The following is a 22,510-nucleotide window of genomic DNA, read 5'->3' on the forward strand; positions in this document are numbered from 1 at the left end:
CATTTTGCTCTCAGATTGCATAGCAAAAACCTGCTGACAGATTCCATTGAATAAACATTGATAATCATTGCCCATTACTGTGACACCCCGCTTAAATATAAAATTTCCCTATGTAAAATAAACACTTTATACACACATCCCCCACCTGCTCCATTCCAGCTATTTTGGCATCGGGTTTCTTGTGGGCGCGCGTCACATTGACTGCAGGACTCACATGGCATAACAATCAACACCCGCTATTCGCATCATATACTCTCACTTCCATTGGGATAAAGTCAGACACCTGTGGTAGTGTGAGCACTGCAGCCCATTATCGTCCACTGATTGGCTGCAGCGCTCTTGTGGCATAACAATGAAAAAAACGCTATAAATCAGCAGATATGGGGTTAATCACATTGTGAACCTGCCCACCTGTGGGGTCTAAATCGGTGTCCATTTTGGTGGAGTCAGAATAAAATGGGCCGACTCCGACTCCTAAAATAATAATAAATTGGGTTTGGTGCAGGATGTGCTGTAAATGTTTTCATAATAATTTGGGAAAGTTGTGAAATGTCTTATTTGTTTTCTATTCCTGATATCAGGATCTTGGGTTTATATGAGATGAATCTGTGCTGCACTTTTATGTACACGCTCAGTGAGGCAGTGCTGTGGAGTCGGAGCTTGAGTTGGAAATCAAAGAAATTGAGGAGTCGGAGTTGGTGGTTTGGCTTACCGATTCCACAGTGGTGCCGAAAACTCACTAAGGCACCAGATTACAGCTGCCTATAGAAATCTATGGAGAGGAGGGAGCAGAGTGAGCGAGACAGAGATAGGGCTGCAGCTTTTTAGCCTCTCAAGTGCTTGATTCACAGCTGCACTTCTCAGTAGTGTTGTATAATTCCCAGCATGCTGCTGAGTGCTGCAGAGAGATAGGAAAGCCGGAGTCCCTAATACCTCTGTGTGCTGTGGATGGGACGCACCATAGCTAGTCTCAGTATGGTCTGATTCACCACATGCAAATGATAAGTACATTAAGTTGCAAATTCCATGTTACATTTTGAATCCAGTTTTGGGGTTTGTTTTACCTTGTGTCCAGAAAATCTTAATTCCCGCGTATAGTAAGAAGATGGAAGTTATAAAGATCAAAAACGGTGCTGGTATTTGAGTATCAACTGCAAGAAGAGACATTTAGTTAGTAATGTAATATGTGTCCATAAAAAACAATCAAGACTAGCTAATATGAAAAATTAACTAATGCTGACAGGGGTTTATGATTTTTAATTTAGTATATGGTAGAATATCTTCATTTAACGTCATAAAACTATTGAAAACTCACGCAGAAACTTCAGCTTTTCAGTTCTACCCTCTCGTATTGTAGAATGATGGACGCTGCAAGTGTAATCAATGTTGCCATCGGCATATGTCACATTGGTCCGGTACATGACCTCCAGGGAATAGGTGCCATTAAAATTTCTCCATTTATTGATCTTGCAACCCAAGAGTTCTCCACCTTTCTTCATGGAGAGGTTCAGATCATCAGGATAAAAGCCTGACACCAGGCAGACCAAGGACGAATTCTCCTCACGGTTGCTTGAGAGGTAGAAGAAGACTTCTGGCTGCACTGTGAAACAATGGGATAGAATAGGCCAGAGATGAAGATGAGGTTCACAAGTAAAACATTTCACTAGAAATGCCTTAATATAGAAATAGGCCTTCAAAAGTAACTGATGCTTTCAACCTTTCTTATATTGCCAGCCTTGCATTTTTAGATCAGTTTCAAACAAATTTTGGAAAGTATTTTGAGCCAGCCGAAACCAAAGGTGGACCCAAAAAAACAGAAGAGGTGAAAATCTTTCATTTACAGGTCCTTCTCAAAAATTAGCATATAGTGTTAAATTTCATTATTTACCATAATGTAATGATTACAATTAAACTTTCATATATTATAGATTCATTATCCACCAACTGAAATTTGTCAGGTCTTTTATTGTTTAAATACTGATGATTTTGGCATACAACTCCTGATAACCCAAAAAACCTGTCTCAAAAAATTAGCATATTTCACCCATCCAATCAAATAAAAGTGTTTTTTAAAAACAAACAAAAAAACCATCAAATAATAATGTTCAGTTATGCACTCAATACTTGGTCGGGAATCCTTTGGCAGAAATGACTGCTTCAATGCGGCGTGGCATGGAGGCAATCAGCCTGTGACACTGCTGAGATGTTATGGAGGCCCAGGATGCTTCAATAGCGGCCTTAAGCTCATCCAGAGTGTTGGGTCTTGCGTCTCTCAACTTTCTCTTCACAATATCCCACAGATTCTCTATGGGGTTCAGGTCAGGAGAGTTGGCAGGCCAATTGAGCACAGTAATACCATGGTCAGTAAACCATTTACCAGTGGTTTTGGCACTGTGAGCAGGTGCCAGGTCGTGCTGAAAAATGAAATCTTCATCTCCATAAAGCATTTCAGCCGATGGAAGCATGAAGTGCTCCAAAATCTCCTGATAGCTAGCTGCATTGACCCTGCCCTTGATGAAACACAGTGGACCAACACCAGCAGCTGACATGGCACCCCACACCATCACTGACTGTGGGTACTTGACACTGGACTTCAGGCATTTTGGCATTTCCTTCTCCCCAGTCTTCCTCCAGACTCTGGCACCTTGATTTCCGAATGACATGCAAAATTTGCTTTCATCAGAAAAAGTACTTGGGACCACTTAGCAATAGTCCAGTGCTGCTTCTCTGTAGCCCAGGTCAGGCGCCTCTGCCGCTGTTTATGGTTCAAAAGTGGCTTTACCTGGGGAATGCGGCACCTGTAGCCCATTTCCTGCACACGCCTGTGCACGGTGGCTCTGGATGTTTCCACACCAGACTCAGTCCACTGCTTCCTCAGGTTCCCCAAGGTCTGGAATCGGTCCTTCTCCACAATCTTCCTCAGGGTCCGGTCTCCTCTTCTCGTTGTACAGCGTTTTCTGCCACATTGTTTCCTTCCAACAGACTTACCATTGAGGTGCCTTGATACAGCACTCTGGGAACAGCCTATTTGTTGAGAAATTTCTTTCTGGGTCTTACCCTCTTGCTTGAGGGTGTCAATGATGGCCTTCTTGACATCTGTCAGGTCGCTAGTCTTACCCATGATGGGGGTTTTGAGTAATGAACCAGGCAGGGAGTTTATAAAAGCCTCAGGTATCTTTTGCATGTGTTTAGAGTTAATTAGTTGATTCAGAAGATTAGGGTAATAGGTCGTTTAGAGAACCTTTTCTTGATATGCTAATTTTTTGAGACAGGTTTTTTGGGTTATCAGGAGTTGTATGCCAAAATCATCAGTATTAAAACAATAAAAGACCTGACAAATTTCAGTTGGTGGATAATGAATCTATAATATATGAAAGTTTAATTGTAATCATTACATTATGGTAAATAATGAAATTTAACACTATATGCTAATTTTTTGAGAAGGACCTGTATGTTTTTCTCTCCATTGCAGAGATATTACCTGTGAGGTTTTCTTTGCTTTTCATCATTGTATTAATATCTGGTAACTTTATCCTGTGATTACTCTGATACTATTCAGTTTCATGGAGAAATACAGTGGGGGAAAAAAAGGATTTAGTCAGTCGCCAATTGTGCAAGTTCTCCCACTTAAAAACATGAGAGGCCTGTAATTGACAACATAGGTGGACCACAACTATGAGAGTCAAAATGAGAAAAAAATCCAGAAAATCACCTTGTCTGATTTGGCAAGATTTATTTTGCAGGATTTCTAGCTCTCCCAGATCTTTAACTTCATTAAGAGGCTCCTCTGTCCTATACTCATTACCTGTAGTAATAGCTCCTGTTTGAACTTGTTGAACTTGTTATAAGTATAAAAGACACCTGTCCACAACCTCAAACAGTCACACTCCAAAGTCCACTATGGTGAAGACCAAAGAGCTGTCGAAGGCCACCAGAAACAAAATTCTAGCCCTGCACCAGGCTGGAAAGACTGAATCTGCAATAGGCAAGCAGCTTGGTGTGATGAGATCAACTGTGGGAGCAATAATAAGAAAACAGAAGACATAGAAGGCCACTGATAATCTCCCTTAATCTGTGGCTCCATGCAAGATCTTACCCTGTGGGCTCAAAATGACCATAACAACAGTGAGCAAAAATCCCAGAACCACACGGGGGGACCTAGTGAATGACCTAAATAGAGCTGGGACCACCGTAATAAAGGCTACCATCAGTAACACACTACGCCGCCAGGGACTAGATCCTGCAGTGCCAGACGTGTCCCCCTGCTTAAGCCTGCAGATTGTACATTTGGATTATCTGGAAGAGTATTGGAAGAATGCCATTTGGTCTGATGAAACCAAAGTAGAACTGTGTGGTAGAATCAAAACTCGTGTTTGGAGGAGACAGAATGCTGAGTTGCATCCAAAGAACACCATACCTACTGTGAAGCATGGGGGTGGTAACATCATGCTTTGAGGCTGCTTCTCTGCATAGGGATCAGGACAACTGATCCGGGTACATGAAACATTGAATGGGGCCATGTATTGTGAGATTTTGAGTGCACACCTCCTTCCACCAGCAAGGGCATTGAAGATGAAACATGGATGGGTCTTTTCAGCATGATAATGATCCCAAGCACACCGCCAGGGCAATGAAGGAGTGGCTTCGTAAGAAGCGTATGAAGGTCCTGGAGTGGCCTAGCCAGTCTCCGGATCTCAACCCCATAGAAAACCTTTGCACGGAGTTGAAAGTCCGTGTTGCCCAGTGACGAGCCCAAAACATCACTGCTCTAGAGGAGATCTGCATGGAGGAATGGGCCAACATACCAACAACAGTGTGTGGCAACCTTGTGAAGACTTACAGAAAATGTTTGACCTCTGTCATTGCCAACAAAGGATAGATAACAAAATATTGAGATGAAGTTTTGTTAATGACAAAATACTTATTTTCCACCATAATATGCAAAATAAATCTTCCAAATCACACATGGAGATTTTCTGGATTTGTTTTCTCAATTTGACTCTCATAGTTGTGGTCTCCCTATGATGTCAATTACAGGCCTCTCATCTGTCTAAGTGGGAGAACTTGCACAATTGGTGGCTGACTAAATACTTTTTTCCCCACTGCATGTAACAAAGTGTTGGGATCTTACCTCCGAAGGTAAGCTGAAATGTTTTCTTGAGTGGAGGAAATATTTTTGGCACAACTTCACAGGAGTAATGAGCCTTGTCATCCCCAAGGACAGGAGTAAAGCAGAAGGAACTTCGCACTGTAAAGCCGAGAGTGTCATCGCCTTCTACCCGCTGTGGGGCGGAGGTGCTGAGGACCGCTCCGTCTCTCATCCACTGGAACGTAACGTCAGGAGATGACAGGTTATTTGCTGAACACTGCAACTCATTAGACTTGTTCATAACGACTGTGGTTCCTTCAAGGCTTATGTGACGAAATTCTGGAGAAAAGACAACATGTAGATCAAGAAGGAATAATGATGTAGTAATATATATGGTAATATTATTATTATTATTATTAATAAGAGAGCCACTGCCCCTCAAATAAGATTTCTATAAAGATCTCTCACAATGTAGTTATTTATTACATAGAAAAAAACTAGAAACTTATCTTTTTGATAAGGGCATGTTTGTCAAGATGAAAAACGCATTTGGAAGGTTGTAAATATTTGCATTTTATCGATTTGCACAAAAAGTTCACTTCAGTTGTGTCAAGAAAACTGTATAGTTGGGCGTCTCCTTCAGCCTCCTTCTAACCCCTGAGTACAAAATGGCATACATATACATCAGCGCTAGGGTCACCGTGTCTGGAGGGGGCTCAGGACATGAGCCACTTCACACCCAGTAGACATAACTGACTTATGTCTCCAACAGCAGTGACTGGAGTTGAGCTCTGATCGCTGCTGTTAATCATTTAGATGCTGCTATCAATCTCTGACAGCTGCTTTTAAATGGAGCTGTTGCCGAAGCACTCGCTTCCCTTGGCCCCTATGACGTGGTCAAGAAACACAAACGGGTTATCACTGCATCACGGATCTTGCTGAAGGCTTCGGTCCCTGCCATCTTGGTACTCCCGTGAATGTGAGACCGTGATTTGAACTGTATATTGCACGGTTGTATTGCAGTGTTTAGGATATGTGATCAGACGATCACAGGTTCAAGTCCGGTGAGTCAACTAAAACAAATAACGTTTTTAACTACAGGCAACAAAGTGTAAACAAAAGAAAAGTGTTAATATCTCAAGAACGGCTGCAAACGTTAATAGGCAGTAAACTGCAAAAGTGCTTTTATGTTACAAGCACAATCCCACAATGTCCATCTAAAAAGATGGGAAGAAGCTTTTAATAGACATCTACAGTACATAACTAGCAGCAGGTCCACCGTGCATCGAATAACAGTGATGTAGTTATAAGACCTGCCCATCAATATCTGGGAAACACTTTACATTTATAAGAAAGCTCAGAGCGTGGGACCTTCAGGACAGTAACCTTACTGGCCTTCTAGATGATGAGTTGGAAGATGTTGGGAATTGATTGTCAGATGACATCAGACTTTCCAATCCTTAGCACCTCAGGAAGGTCGCACCCCATTATTACGATCAATGGCATTAACACATGAAGGCAATACGTGTTTTCATATACAACAGATCAACACACTACAGCTCACTATGTCTGCACGAGGTCAAAATCTTGCCACTCTGACTGAATGTTAGCAAACTATTAAAACATCTATGTCTCTATTGTCTTTCTGTTTGTCTGTCTCTATCATTTGTCTGTCTGTCTCTTTATCTTGTTTAGCTAAAGTTTTTATAATTTTAATATAATCAAAACATTTTTGGTGTAATTTGGAGTATCACACTTAATAGAGTTAGAACGTGACGGGACACTTACCACTAACAATCAGATTGACAGCGTGTGTCACCTCCTCCGATCCTAGCAGGATACTACAGGAATATAGACCGGCATCGTCCTGCGTGACAACTGGTAGAGATAGTGACACTTCTCCCTTCGCCAGCCGTTCTTCGGAAATGTGTGCACCAGGTCTGAAAGCAGTGATTGTGTCCACGTATGATAACACTTTTTTTCCGTCATGCTTCCAAAACACGCGCACCTGCGCAGGATCCACAGGTGTCACACCGGAAGAAAACATGCAGTGCAAGACCGCCGTGGTCCCGGGCTCAGACGTAATGGGAGCATTGGAGGTGATGACCTGTAACTGAGCACCTGGGAGACACAGACCATTATAGACCATTACAGACTGTTACAGAGCGATATTGTATGCATCACTATAATAAATTAGGATCTTCAGGCAGAACAATGTAGTTTGTGGTGACACCAGGGGAAAAGAGCCACAATATCCGACAGTGTGTGACACAGACATTTCTAGTGGTTGGTAGTGATTGTACTGCAATATTATAATATCATCTTATGTGTGGAGCTTCAGTGTATACGGCCAGACTGCTGATAAGGGGGTCTCCAGATTACAAATCCAGACTGCTGTTATGGGGGCTTCAAACTACACATCCAGACTGCTGTTAAGGGGGGCTTCAAACTACACATCCAGACTGTAGCGATAGAGTCATGAATAAAAAAAGTAGAACATGGCAATTTCGGTAAGTTGGTGCATAAGTAGGATAGTATACCATAAACCGTATTTAAAAACTTGGCGCTCAAACGTGATTCTTAAGGATGAGAATTTATTGTTAAAAATATTTAAAAAATTCGAGATGTTTCGGGTCTGTAACTCGGAAAATACAAGACTTTTCAATCTGTAACTCGGAAAATACAAGACTTTTCAGTCTCTAAGTTGCCCTTCATCAGTCTCTATGTGGATTAGAGAATGAACGCATATGCTGCCCTGGGAAAAGCCATGCAGTATCCACCACTATGCATGATAAGGTTTTTCCTTGTGTTTGGGGATTCCGCGGATGCACCAATATCAGTGGAAAATGCTCATTGACAAAATGACAGATTGTGAATAGAGATGGGTGAACCTGAACAGTAAAGCTCGGCATCTTTACCGAACACCTACTGTTCGGGCTCGGACACCGAACACGGACTTCACCCGGAAGTCCGCATTACTGTTCAGGTTCGGCAGCCCGAACACAGGCTGTTTGTTGTGCTATCATGTGCATGACAGCGCGGCAAACACCGCTTCTGATTGGTGGTAAAATCATCACCTCTGGTCAGACAGCGGCACTTCCCACGCTGTCAAATAGCAGTGTGAGCCCGCAGCTGTGATCGGATGTCGGCTGCTGGGACTAGCGCTCTCATCATCCACGCCTGCTGCCACTAACAACAGTGAGAGCAGGAGTGGCTGAGAGCGCTTGTTGTGTTTGAATATAAAAAAAAATAATATTGCAAACAAATGTAAATAAAATACATATATCTTAGGTTCACATCACCACAAGTAAAAATGAGAAGCAAAACAACTTTTCAATAATATATTTAGAAACAGTCAAAACAGTTGTAAAAGCTGCATAAATAGAAAAGTGAGTGAGTTTACACCACCATGTCCACAACGTTGACTATGAGGATCTGCTTACTTAGGAGCAATATATCCGTGCACATCTGACTGATGCCATCCATCTCCCATAGCCCCATGTCCTAAAAAAGCCTGTCTGTAATGTATACCCATTTACTGGTTGGCTGTAATGATGGGCTTTAATGTTCAAAACTTATAAAGCTTAAGTTGACCATACCTCCCAACCGTCCCGGATCCAGCGGGACTGTCCCGATTTTGACAGTCAGCCCCGCAATCCCGGGCGGGATATTAGTTGTTCCGCACTGGTTGGGAGGTGTGTAATATCACCCGGTCAGCTCCCTCAGTCCCTGCACCCGCAGAGCAGCACAACACATATTGGCTGCTCTGTGCGCACAGGACCTGTGATGAAGTCACAGGATGGGAGGAGTCAGGGGGTCACATGATCGGGAGGCCCTTCGTGTACAGGTTGTCATGGCGCTGGACGAGGGTAAGTGTATGTGTGAGGTTAGGAGGTGTTTACAGTGTGGATGTAGCAGAGCCGTGTGTGTACGAGGTGTATGGATTGGAGCAGCGTGTGAAAGGTGTATGGAGCGGAGTCGTGTGTGTAAGAGGTGAACGTAGCCGTGTGTACAAGGTGTACGGAGCACAGCCGCATGTGTATGAGGTGTACGGATCGGAGCAGCGTGTGAAAGTTGTATGGAGCAGAGTCGTGTGTGTAAGGCTAGTTTCACACTAGCATTTACCTGATCTGCGGCGGGCTGCGGACTTCCTCTGTGAAGCCCCACCCTCGGCCGCACCTCTGCCGCTAGGTCCGCCTACTTCTGGATGCGGCCTGCGTACCTATCTTTAACATTAGGTACGCAGGTCGTGCAGCTGTGTGCGGATGCTTCCGCATGCGTCATTTTGATGATGCGGTGAAAAAAAAATGCTACAGGCTGCGTCCTAAGCTGGTCGCTGCATCGTCAAAACGACACATGCTGAAACATCCGCATATAGCGGCACGACCTGCGTACCTAATGTTAAAGATAGGTACGCAGGCCGCATCCAGGCCGCATGCAGAAGTAGGCGGAGGTGCGGCCGAGGGCGGGGCTTCACGGAGGAAGTCCACAGCCCGCCGCAGATCAGGTAAACGTTAGTGTGAAACTAGCCTAAGACGTGTACGGAGCGGAGCCATGTGTGTAAGAGGTGTGCGGATCGGAGCAGAGTGTGAAAGGTGTATGGAGCAGAGTCGTGTGTGTACGAGGTGTATGGTGCAGAGCCACGTGTGTACGAGGTATGCGGAGCAGAGCCATGTGTGTACAAGGTATACGGAGCGGAGCAGCGTGTGCAATGTGTATGGAGCGTAGCCGTGTGTGTACGAGGTGTACGGAGTGGTGCCGTGTGTGTACGAGATGTATGGAGAGGAGCCGTGTGTGTATGAGGTGTACGGAGCGGAGCCATGTGTGTGCAAGGTATACGGAGCGGAGCAGCGTGTGCAATGTGTATGGAGCGGAGCTGTGTGTGTACGAGGTGTACGGAATGGAGCCGTGTGTGTGAGGTGTACAGAGCGGAGCCGTGTGTGTACGAGGTGTACGGAGCGGAGCCGCATCTGCAAGGTGTATGGAGCGCAACCATGTGTGTACGAGGTGTACGGAGTGGAGCCGTGTGTGTACGAGATGTATGGAGAGGAGCCGTGTGTGTAAGAGGTGTACGGAGCGGAGAAGCGTGTGCAATGTGTATGGAGCGGAGCCGTGTGTGTACGAGGTGTACGGAGTGGAGCCGTGTGTGTACGAGGTGTACGGAGCGGAGCCGCATGTGCAAGGTGTATGGAGCGGAGTCGTGTGTGTACGAGGTGTATGGAGCAGAGTCGCAGGTGTACGGAGTGGACGCTGGCTGTGTCGGATCGGGCAGATATTGCTCCTCGCTCTGACACTGACTGGCACAGGGGACACGGAGAGGTCTTTATCAGTGGTGTATCACAGCTGCAGCGACGTGAGCAGTCAGCGGCGCAGCTGGATGACACCATTCAGCGCCGTGGGAGTGGAAGCTGCCGGCTGCTGCGAGGGTGCGCGGTGAAAGGTGTGTGTGTGTGTGTGTAGTGATGGAGAAGGCAATGATGGGGGTGGGGAAACCATGTGTGGCCATTATACTGTACCCAGCATTGTGTGGGGCCATTATACTGTATGGAGCATCGTGTGGGGCCATTATACTGTACCCAGCATTATGTGTGGCCATTATACTGTACCCAGCATCATGTGGGGCCATTATACTGTGCAAAGCATCAAATGGGGGTCGATTATACTGTATGGACAATCATGTGGGGCAAGTATACTGCATGCAGCATCATGTGGGGCCATTATACAGTATGGAGCATAATGTGGCCATTATACAGTATGGAGCATTATGTGTGGCCATTATACAGTATGGAGCATCATGTGGCCATTATACAGTATGGAGCATCATGTGTGGCCATTATACAGTACGAAGCATCATGTGGGGATATTATACAGTATGGAGCATCATGTGTGGCCATTATACAGTATGGAGGATCATGTGTGGCCATTATACAGTATGGAGGATCATGTGTAGCCATTATACAGTATGGAGCATCATGTGGCCATTATACAGTATGGAACATCATGTGGAGCCACTATACAGTATCGAGCATCATGTGTGGCCATTATACAGTATGAAGCATCATGTGGGCCCATTATACAGTATGGAGCATCACGTGGGGCCAGTACACTGTACGCATCATCATCTGGGGCCATTATACAGTATGGAGCATCATGTGTGGCCATTATACAGTATGGAGCGTCATGTGTGGCCATTATACAGTATGGAGCATCATGTGTGGCCATTATATAGTATGGAGCATCACGTGGGGCCAGTACACTGTACGCAGCATCATTTGGGGCCATTATACAGTATGGAGCATCATGTGTGGCCATTATACAGTATGGAGCATCATGTGTGGCCATTATACAGTATGGAGCATCATGTGTGGCCATTATACAGTATGGAGCGTCATGTGTGGCCATTATACAGTATGGAGCATCACGTGGGGCCAGTACACTACACAGCATCATTTGGGGCCATTATACAGTATGGAGTATCATGTGGGGCCATTATACAGTATGGAGCATCATGTGGGGCCATTATACAGTATGGAACATCATGTGTGGCCATTATACAGTATGGAGCGTCATGTGTGGCCATTATACAGTATGGAGCATCACGTGGGGCCAGTACACTGTACACAGCATCATTTGGGGCCATTATACAGTATGGAGCATCATGTGGGGCCATTATACAGTATGGAGCATCATGTGTGGCCATTATACAATATGGAGCATCATGTGTGGCTATTATACAGTATGGAGCGTCATGTGTGGCCATTATACAGTATGGAGCATCACGTGGGGCCAGTACACTCTACGCAGCATCATTTGGAGCCATTATACAGTATGGAGCATCATGTGTGGCCATTATACAGTATGGAGCATCATGTGTGGCCATTATACAGTATGGAGCATCATGTGTGGCCATTATACAGTATAGAGCATCACGTGGGGCCAGTACACTGTACGCAGCATCATTTGGGGCCATTATACAGTATGGAGCATCATGTGGGGCCATTATACAGTATGGAGCATCATGTGTGGCCATTATACAGTATGCAGCATCATGTGTGGCCATTATACTGTATGGTGCATCATGTGTGGGCATTATGCAGTATGGAGCATCACGTGGGGCCAGTACACTGTACACAGCATCATTTGGGGCCATTATACAGTATGGAGCATCATGTGGGGCCATTATACAGTATGGAGCATCATGTGTGGCCATTATACAGTATGGAGCATCATGTGTGGCCATTATACAGTATGGAGCATCATGTGTGGCCATTAAACGGTGTGGAGCATCACGTGGGGCCAGTACACTGTATGGAGCATCATTTGGGGCCATTATACAGTATGGAGCATCATGTGGGGCCATTATACAGTATGGAGCATCATGTGTGGCCATTATACAGTATGGAGCGTCATGTGTGGCCATTATACAGTATGGAGCATCACGTTGGGCCAGTACACTGTACGCAGCATCATTTGGGGCCATTATACAATATTGAGCATCATGTGGGGCCATTATACAGTATGGAGCATCATGTGTGGCCATTATACAGTATGGAGCATCATGTGTGGCCATTATACAGTATGGAGCGTCATGTGTGGCCATTATACAGTATGGAGCATCACGTGGGGCCAGTTCACTGTACGCAGCATCATTTGGGGCCATTATACAGTATGGAGCATCATGTGGGGCGATTATACAGTATGGAGCATCATGTGTGGCTATTATACAGTATGGAGCATCATGTGTGGCCATTATACATACATTATGGAGCGTCATGTGTGGCCATTATACAGTATGGAGCATCACGTGGGGCCAGTACACTGGACCACGGTGTGAATTTCTTGTACGATGGACTCCTCGCCAGAGACGGACTACACCTCAACAAACCTGGGAAACACACATTCGCCAGAAGTCTCGCTACACTCATCAGGAGGGCGTTAAACTAGGAGAAGAGGGGACGGGAAGAAAAACATTAGACTCGAACAAAGAAGACCCAGGAAAACATACTCAGAAGGGAGGTAAGAACATTTCTAAAACAATCCACAGCAAAGAGATTGGAACAAAACAAAATCCTCTAAACTGCATGCTCGCAAACGCCAGAAGCCTGACAAACAAGATGGAAGAACTAGAAGCAGAAATATCTACAGGTAACTTTGACATAGTGGGAATAACCGAGACATGGTTAGATGAAAGCTATGACTGGGCAGTTAACTTACAGGGTTACAGTCTATTTAGAAAGGATCGTAAAAATCGGAGAGGAGGAGGGGTTTGTCTCTATGTAAAGTCTTGTCTAAAGTCGACTTTAAGGGAGGATATTAGCGAAGGGAATGAGGATGTCGAGTCCATATGGGTCGAAATTCATGGAGGGAAAAATGGTAACAAAATTCTCATTGGGGTCTCTTACAAACCCCCAAATATAACAGAAACCATGGAAAGTCTACTTCTAAAGCAGATAGATGAAGCTGCAACCCATAATGAGGTCCTGGTTATGGGGGACTTTAACTACCCGGATATTAACTGGGAAACAGAAACCTGTGAAACCCATAAAGGCAACAGGTTTCTGCTAATAACCAAAAAAAATTATCTTTCACAATTGGTGCAGAATCCAACCAGAGGAGCAGCACTTTTAGACCTAATACTATCTAATAGACCTGACAGAATTACAAATCTGCAGGTGGTCGGGCATCTAGGAAATAGCGACCACAATATTGTACAGTTTCACCTGTCTTTCACTAGGGGGACTTGTCAGGGAGTCACAAAAACACTGAACGTTAGGAAGGCAAAGTTTGACCAGCTTAGAGATGCCCTTAATCTGGTAGACTGGGACAATATCCTCAGAAATAAGAATACAGATAATAAATGGAAAATGTTTAAGAACATCCTAAATAGGCACTGTAAGCAGTTTATACCTTGTGGGAATAAAAGGACTAGAAATAGGAAAAACCCAATGTGGCTAAACAAAGAAGTAAGACAGGCAATTAACAGTAAAAAGAAAGCATTTGCACTACTAAAGCAGGATGGCACCATTGAAGCTCTAAAAAACTATAGGGAGAAAAATACTTTATCTAAAAAACTAATTAAAGCTGCCAAAAAGGAAACAGAGAAGCACATTGCTAAGGAGAGTAAAACTAATCCCAAACTGTTCTTCAACTATATCAATAGTAAAAGAATAAAAACTGAAAATGTAGGCCCCTTAAAAAATAGTGAGGAAAGAATGGTTGTAGATGACGAGGAAAAAGCTAACATATTAAACACCTTCTTCTCCACGGTATTCACGGTGGAAAATGAAATGCTAGGTGAAATCCCAAGAAACAATGAAAACCCTATATTAAGGGTCACAAATCTAACCCAAGAAGAGGTGCGAAACCGGCTAAATAAGATTAAAATAGATAAATCTCCGGGTGCGGATGGCATACACCCACGAGTACTAAGAGAACTAAGTAATGTAATAGATAAACCATTATTTATTCGGACTCCCATGACAGCACTACGAGAGAGGATCCGCCCTTCAGGAACAGGAAACCTACAGATACAAAAGGGCGGCACCTCTCCCCATGCATCAGTTGGTTTCCTGTTCCTGGAGGGACTGGATCCTACAAGAAGATTGCTAGCAGATTCCAGGCCGGCCGGACCGATTCGGGTAGCGAGGGGGTCTCCTACCTCGGCCGGTGCGGGGTACCTGAAGCAGACACGGTGGCTCTGGCAGGGCTGCACGGCAGTGTCTGATCAGCGTGGTGCGGTCGCCAGGGGGTGTCCTGTCTCCGGAAGCCGCGCGTGGTATGTATAAAGGTCCTCCTCCCTTGAGGCAAATGTGGCAGCAGATTTCCTCAGCCGAAACGTGTTAAGACAAGGAGAGTGGTCTCTCAACGAAGACATTTTCAATCTGATCGTCGGCAGATGGGGTCAACCAGTGGTAGACCTGTTCGCCACCAGAAACAACAGAAAAGTAAAACTTTTTTGCTCGCTAAATCCCAGGAAGAATCCCTTGGCGGTGGACGCATTTCTGATAAAATGGGATTTTCCACTGGCCTATGCTTTCCCACCACTGAACCTGATTCCTCTAGTGGTGAGGAAAATCAGGGAAGATCGAGCGAAAGTCATCCTTATCGCCCCCTTTTGGCCCAGAAGAACCTGGTTTGCCTGGCTCAAGACAATGTCTGTATCGGTTCCCTGGGTACTACCAGAGATCCCGAACCTGCTTTCTCAGGGACCAATCTCCCATCCACAAGTGGCAGCGCTCCATTTAACGGCGTGGAGTTTGAACGGTCACTATTAGTGGGGAAAGGCTTCTCTCCAAATTTAGTCGAGACACTCCTAAAGAGTAGAAAGCAAATAACTACAAAAATCTACTCTAGAACTTGGAGGGAGTTCTTGTCTTGTTCAAGATTTGACATCCGAGACGGGGTACCAATACAACAAATTTTAGAGTTCCTACAGAGGGGTCTCGAGTTAAAACTCTCTACTAGTACCCTTAGAGTACAGGTTTCAGCTCTGGGTGCCCTGTTTTCATGCAATATAGCTAACAATTATTGGATAGCGAGGTTTATGAAGGCAGTGAGTAGATCTAGACCGGTATATAAGGATAGAACAGTTCCATGGGATTTAAATTTAGTTCTGTCCTCTCTAACAAAACCCCCCTTTGAACCTCTGCAAGAGGCCTCGATCAAAATGTTGACACTTAAGACAGCCTTCCCGATTGCCATAACCTCAGCTCGCAGGGTAGGGGATATCCAGGCACTTTCCAGAGCTCCTCCATACACAGAGATCTTATCAGACAGAGTAGTCCTTAAGGTACCTTCACACATAACGATATTGTTAACGATATCGTTGCTTTTTGTGACGTAGCAACGATATTGTTAATAAAATCGTTATGTGTGACAGCGACCAACGATCAGGCCCCTGCTGGGAGATCGTTGGTCGCTGAAGAAAGTCCAGAACTTTATTTCGTCGCTGGATCTCCCGCTGACATCGCTGGATCGGCGTGTGTGACACCGATCCAGCGATGTCTTCACTGGTAACCAGGGTAAACATCGGGTAACTAAGCGCAGGGCCGCGCTTAGTAACCCGATGTTTACCCTGGTTACCATGCTAAAAGTAAAAAAAAAACGAACACTACATACTTACCTACAGCCGTCTGTCCTCCAGCGCTGTGCTCTGCTCTCCTCCTGTACTGGCTGTGAGCCGGAAAGCAGAGCGGTGACGTCACCGCTCTGCTTTCCGGCTCACAGACAGTACAGGAGGAGAGCAGAGAAGCAGAGCGCAGCGCTGGAGGACAGACAGCGGTAGGTAAGTATGTAGTGTTTGTTTTTTTTTTTTACTTTTAGCATGGTAACCAGGGTAAACATCGGGTTACTAAGCGCGGCCCTGCGCTTAGTTACCCGATGTTTACCCTGGTTACCGGCATCGTTGGTCGCTGGAGAGCGGTCTGTGTGACAGCTCTCCAGCGACCAAACAGCGACGCTGCAGCGATCCGGATCGTTGTCGGTATCGCTGCAGCGTCGCTAAATGTGAAGGGGCCTTTAGACCAGACCCGGCATATCTGCCGAAGGTAGCGACACGTTTCCATAGATCACAGGAGATAGTTTTGCCATCCTTTATTCCTAATCCCTCTAATCCTAAAGAGCAGGAGCTTCATACGTTAGACGTCAGGAGATCTCTCCTTCAGTATATCTCAGCTACTGATAATTGGAAGAAAGATGGAGCACTGTTTCTTTCCTTCCAAGGTCCAAGGAAAGGATTTAGAGTGTCAAAATATTCACTAGCCAAATGGATTAGAGAAGCTATCTCTCTAGCTTACACAGCAGGTGGGGGGCCAGCTCCGCAGAATCTAAAGGCACATTCCACCCGGGCCATGGCGTCATCCTGGGCAGAGAGATCTGGAGTGTCAGTGGAGCAAATATGTAAGGCGGCCACATGGTCATCTCCTTCCACTTTCTTTAAACACTATCGGTTGGATTTGGGGTCCTCCTCTGATCTCTCCTTTGGGTTAAGGGTGCCACAGACTATAGTCCCTCCCTAAGGTAGCTTACATCTCTGTAAATCTCTCGTAGTGCTGTCATGGGAGTCCGAATAAAGCATTAAGCTACTTACTGGTAGCGGCATTTTTCGGAGGCCCATGACAGCACCCTTAGTTCCCTCCCTATTCACGTGGGGGTAGCACTTCCTATAGTGTATATAATGATAGATTTCACGAGTGGTATCTAGTTCGATACAATAGGATTGTTTTGTATATAAACTGTATATAATGTATATTTGTGTACCACTAACCGCGGTAGTCCTCTCAAGCTCTGAAATACAGCTGATGCATGGGGAGAGGTGCCGCCCTTTTGTATCTGTAGGTTTCCTGTTCCTGAAGGGCGGATCCTCTCTCGTAGTGCTGTCATGGGCCTCCGAAAAATGCCGCTACCAGTAAGTAGCTTAATGCTTTCTTATTTTTAGGGACTCTATAGCGACGGGGTCTGTTCCGCAGGACTGGCGCATAGCAAATGTGGTGCCAATATTCAAAAAGGGCTTATAAAGTGAACCTGGAAATTATAGGCCAGTAAGTCTAACCTCTATTGTTGGTAAAATATTTGAAGGGTTTCTGAAGGATGTTATTCTGGATTATCTCAATGAGAATAACTGTTTAACTCCATATCAGCATGGGTTTATGAGAAATCGCTCCTGTCAAACCAATCTAATCAGTTTTTATGAAGCTATAGGCTAGACCACGGTGAGTCATTGGACGTGGTATATCTTGATTTTTCCAAAGCGTTTGATACCGTGCCGCACAAGAGGTTGGTACACAAAATGAGAATGCTTGGTCTGGGGGAAAATGTGTGTAAATGGGTTAGTAATTGGCTTAGTGATAGAAAGCAGAGGGTGGTTATAAATGGTATAGTCTCTAACTGGGTCGCTGTGACCAGTGGGGTACCGCAGGGGTCGGTATTGGGACCTGTTCTCTTCAACATATTCATTAATGATCTGGTAGAAGGTTTACACAGTAAAATATCGATATTTGCAGATGATACAAAACTATGTAAAGCAGTTAATACAAGAGAAGATAGTATTCTGCTACAGATGGATCTGGATAAGTTGGAAACTTGGGCTGAAAGGTGGCAGATGAGGTTTAACAATGATAAATGTAAGGTTATACACATGGGAAGAAGGAATCAATATCACCATTACACACTGAACGGGAAACCACTGGGTAAATCTGACAGGGAGAAGGACTTGGGGATCCTAGTTAATGATAAACTTACCTGGAGCAGCCAGTGCCAGGCAGCAGCTGCCAAGGCAAACAGGATCATGGGGTGCATTAAGAGAGGTCTGGATACACATGATGAGAGCATTATACTGCCTCTGTACAAATCCCTAGTTAGACCGTACATGGAGTACTGTGTCCAGTTTTGGGCACCGGTGCTCAGGAAGGATATAATGGAACTAGAGAGAGTACAAAGGAGGGCAACAAAATTAATAAAGGGGATGGGAGAACTACAATACCCAAATAGATTAGCGAAATTAGGATTATTTAGTCTAGTAAAAAGACGACTGAGGGGCGATCTAATAACCATGTATAAGTATATAAGGGGACAATACAAATATCTCGCTGGGGATCTGTTTATACCAAGGAAGGTGACGGGCACAAGAGGGCATTCTTTGCGTCTGGAGGAGAGAAGGTTTTTCCACCAACATAGAAGAGGATTCTTTACTGTTAGGGCGGTAAGAATCTGGAATTGCTTGCCTGAGGAGGTGGTGATGGCGAACTCAGTCGAGGGGTTCAAGAGAGGCCTGGATGTCTTCCTGGAGCAGAACAATATTGTATCATACAATTATTAGGTTCTGTAGAAGGACGTAGATCTGGGGATTTATTATGATGGAATATAGGCTGAACTGGATGGACAAATGTCTTTTTTCGGCCTTACTAACTATGTTACTATGTTACAATATTATACAGTATGGAGCATCATGTGGGGCCATTATACAGTATGGAGCATCATGTGTGGCCATTATACAGTGTGGAGCACTGTGTGGACATATTTGTTTTTGTTTATAATTATTGTTTATGAAACATTGTGATCAGAAGTGCTAAATGGGTGTGGTTGGGGCGTGACTAGTTGCAAAATGGGTGTGGTCAGAGGTGTGGCCTAAAATTTGACGTGGCGCTTAGCGCGCCGCTAACTTTGTACCTCTTTCCCTTCCTCAAAAGTTGGGAGGTATGGCTTACCCCTTGGGATAGGATCTTGGAGATGGGAATATGAATGAATAAAATCATTGTATTCCCCAAAATATAACAATGCCATAGTCTCATGATCAATTCATCATGCCATGTACAATTTTCATTTAACATTAAAAAACCTGTGACATCATTGTCATTGGTGATATCAACGATGACACGCTGCATGAGACACCTGACCGTGGCAGCCAGTACTCAGTGTCATGTCTGGAGGTACAAGTGTATAGTATATACAGTCAGACCCTTTCAGGAGGAATCCGATGAATGTGGGAAAAGACCCTATACAGACTATATGGATGTCATCATAGTATGTGCAGATGTCTGCAGAATGGATGCATCCTCATTAAAGCCATACTCACACGCAGCTGTCACCAGGAGCAGCAGGATCAGGAGCAGGGAGGACATGGCCACAGGAAATAAAGGAAAGGAGCAGTTCCCCGCAGATGTCCTACAAACCATTGTCACTCACATCACAGCCAGTTACACCGCCCTGTCTCCTCCTACAGGGCTGGGAGACCTCATATGAGTGGTTCAGGATTGCAAGCACCCATGTAAGAGACATAATGAGTGGATGAAGGCAGCCTGCATGATCTGGGGGGGAATCAGTAGTGTAGCTACCAGGGGGACAGTGGGTGCGGTCGCCCCGACCCCACCACTCACAGGGACCCACCCTGAGCTACACTACCCTTAATTATATCCGAGTGCACCCACCAATATAGTTAAGCTCCATGGTAGAGCAGGGAGACACAAGTGGCCAGAGAGGCAGTAGCATATGCCTCCCCCTGCCGACACTGTACCTGTTTGCTGTATCCAGTATACAGCAGACACTCTCACATTGCACGCTCAGTGTCTGTGAGCCTGTCTGCTGCAGAGCAGTCAGGACCATGGCGCTGCTTCTTCCGGCATCCGGAGCAGGACAGGAGTGCTGGTAGTAACAGCTCACACTTCTGCCTGTACTGGCCACAGGTGTCTGCACTGTGCAGGGAGGAGGCGGCAGGACGCTGCTCCTCTCCTGATAAGGCTGGGTTCACACTGCGTTCGTGTATAGTGCATAGGCAGCATCAATAGTAAAAAGTTGGTCACACAGGGTTAATAGCAGCGTTAACGGACTGCGTTACACCGTGGCATAACGCGGTGTAACGCAGCCATTAAGCCTGTGTGAGCGCTGACTGGAGGGGAGTATGGAGGGGGCACTGACGGAGAGTAGAAAGGGCGAATTCGCGGCCGGACTGTGCCCGTCGCTGATTGGTCTGGGCGCGGGATTTCCGTTACAAACAGACAGACAGACAAACGTGACCCATAGACGATTATATGTATAGATGATAGCTAATGCGCGGGGGTCATTATACAGAATGAGAGCTAATGCAGGGGCCATTATATAGCATGAGAGCTAATGCGGGAGTCATTATACAGAATGAGAGCTAATGCGGGGGCCATTATACAGCATGAGAGCTAATGCAGGGGTCATTATACCGCATGGTAGCTAATGCGGGGGTCATTATACAGAATGAGAGCTAATGCGGGGGCCATTATACAGCATGGGAGCTAATGCGGGGGTCATTATACAGCATGAGAGCTAATGCAGGGGCCATTATACAACATGAGAGCTAATGCGGGAGCCATTATACAGCATGAGAGCTAATGCTGGGGTCATTATACAGAATGAGAGCTAATGTGGGGGCCATTATACAGCATGAGAGCTAATGCAGGGGTCATTATACCGCATGGTAGCTAATGCGGGGGTCATTATACAGAATGAGAGCTAATGCGGGGGCCATTATACAGCATGAGAGCTAATGCGGGGGGTCATTATACAGCATGGGAGCTAATGCGGGGGTCATTATACAGAATGAGAGCTAATGCAGGGGCCATTATACCGCATGAGAGCTAATGCGGGAGCCATTATACAGCATGAGAGCTAATGCAGGGGCCATTATACAGCATGGGAGCTAATGCGGGGGTCATTAGACAGCATGAGAGCTAATGCAGGGGTCATTATACCGCATGGTAGCTAATGCGGGGGCCATTATACAGAATGATAGCTAATGCGGGGGCCATTATACAGCATGAGAGCTAATGCGGGGGTCATTATACAGCATGGGAGCTAATGCGGGGGTCATTATACAGAATGAGAGCTAATGCGGGGGCCATTATACAGCATGAGAGCTAATGCTAAATGTAAAGCGCTACGGAATATGTTAGCGCTATATAAAAATAAAGATTATTATTATTAATGCGGGGATCATTATACAGTGTGAGAGATAATGCGGGGGTCATTATACAGCATGAGAGTTAATGCGGGGGTCATTATACAGCATGAGAGAATAATGCGGGGTTCATTATACAGAATGAGAGCTAATGCAGGGGCCATTATACAGCATAAGAGCTAATGCGGGGGTCATTATACAGCATGGGAGCTACTGCGGGGGTTATTATACAGCGTGAGAGCTAATGCGGGGCCATTATACAGTGTGAGAGCTAATGCGAGGGCCATTATACAGTGTGAGAGCTAATGCGAGGGCCATTATACAGCGTGAGAGATAATGTGGGAGTCATACAGCGTGAGAGTTAATGCAGGAGTCATTATACAGCATGAGAGACCCTATGCTCAGTATTGAGTAGAAGCACCTTTTGGGCTAGTACAGCCATGAGTCTTCTTGGGAATGATGCAACAAGTTTTTCACCCCTGGATTTGGGGATCCTCGGCCATTCTTCCTTGCAGATCCTCTCCAGTTCCTCAGGTTGGATGGTGAACATTGGTGGACAGCAATTTTCAGGTCTCTCCGGAGATGCTCAATTGGGTTTAGGTCAGGGCTCTGGCTGGGCCAGTCAAGAATGGTCACAGAGTTGTTCTAAAGCCGCTCCTTTGTTATTTTAGCTGTGTGCTTAGGGTCATTGTCTTGTTGGAAGTTGAACCGTCGACCATGTCTGAGGTCCAGAGCACTCTGGAAGAGGTTTTCATCCTTGATCTCTCTGTACTTTGCTGCTTTTAGGTTTCCTTCACTTGCAACCAGTCATCCTGTCCCTCCAACTGAAAAATACCCCATAGCATGATGCTGCCACCACCATATTTCACTGTTGGGATTGTATTGGGCAGATGATGAGCAGGGCCTGGTTTTCTCCACACATACCGCTTAGAATTATCACCAAAAAGGTCTATCTTCGTCTCATCAGACCAGAGAAACTTATTTATTATAGTCTGGGAGTC

The 22,510-nt window shown here is 45.4% G+C and overlaps 1 protein-coding gene across 1 annotated transcript in view; it reads right to left on the reverse strand.

Annotated features, from left to right (window-relative positions):
* LOC138645493 (uncharacterized) overlaps positions 1-19,778 on the reverse strand; it is a 51,708-nt gene extending 31,930 nt beyond the window's left edge. Inside the window, exons 1-5 of the mRNA XM_069734857.1 lie at positions 19,662-19,778; positions 6,878-7,210; positions 5,132-5,428; positions 1,316-1,600; positions 1,065-1,151 (exon numbers count right to left, since the gene is read on the reverse strand). Coding sequence (XP_069590958.1) covers positions 1,065-1,151; positions 1,316-1,600; positions 5,132-5,428; positions 6,878-7,210; positions 19,662-19,761 — 1,102 coding nt within the window. The 5' untranslated portion in view covers positions 19,762-19,778. The remainder of the gene's footprint in view (positions 1-1,064; positions 1,152-1,315; positions 1,601-5,131; positions 5,429-6,877; positions 7,211-19,661) is intronic.
* Between the last annotated feature and the right edge of the window lie 2,732 nt (positions 19,779-22,510).

Source organism: Ranitomeya imitator, chromosome 7 (genome assembly GCF_032444005.1).
Source record: "Ranitomeya imitator isolate aRanImi1 chromosome 7, aRanImi1.pri, whole genome shotgun sequence".
NCBI classification, from domain to species: domain Eukaryota; kingdom Metazoa; phylum Chordata; class Amphibia; order Anura; family Dendrobatidae; genus Ranitomeya; species Ranitomeya imitator.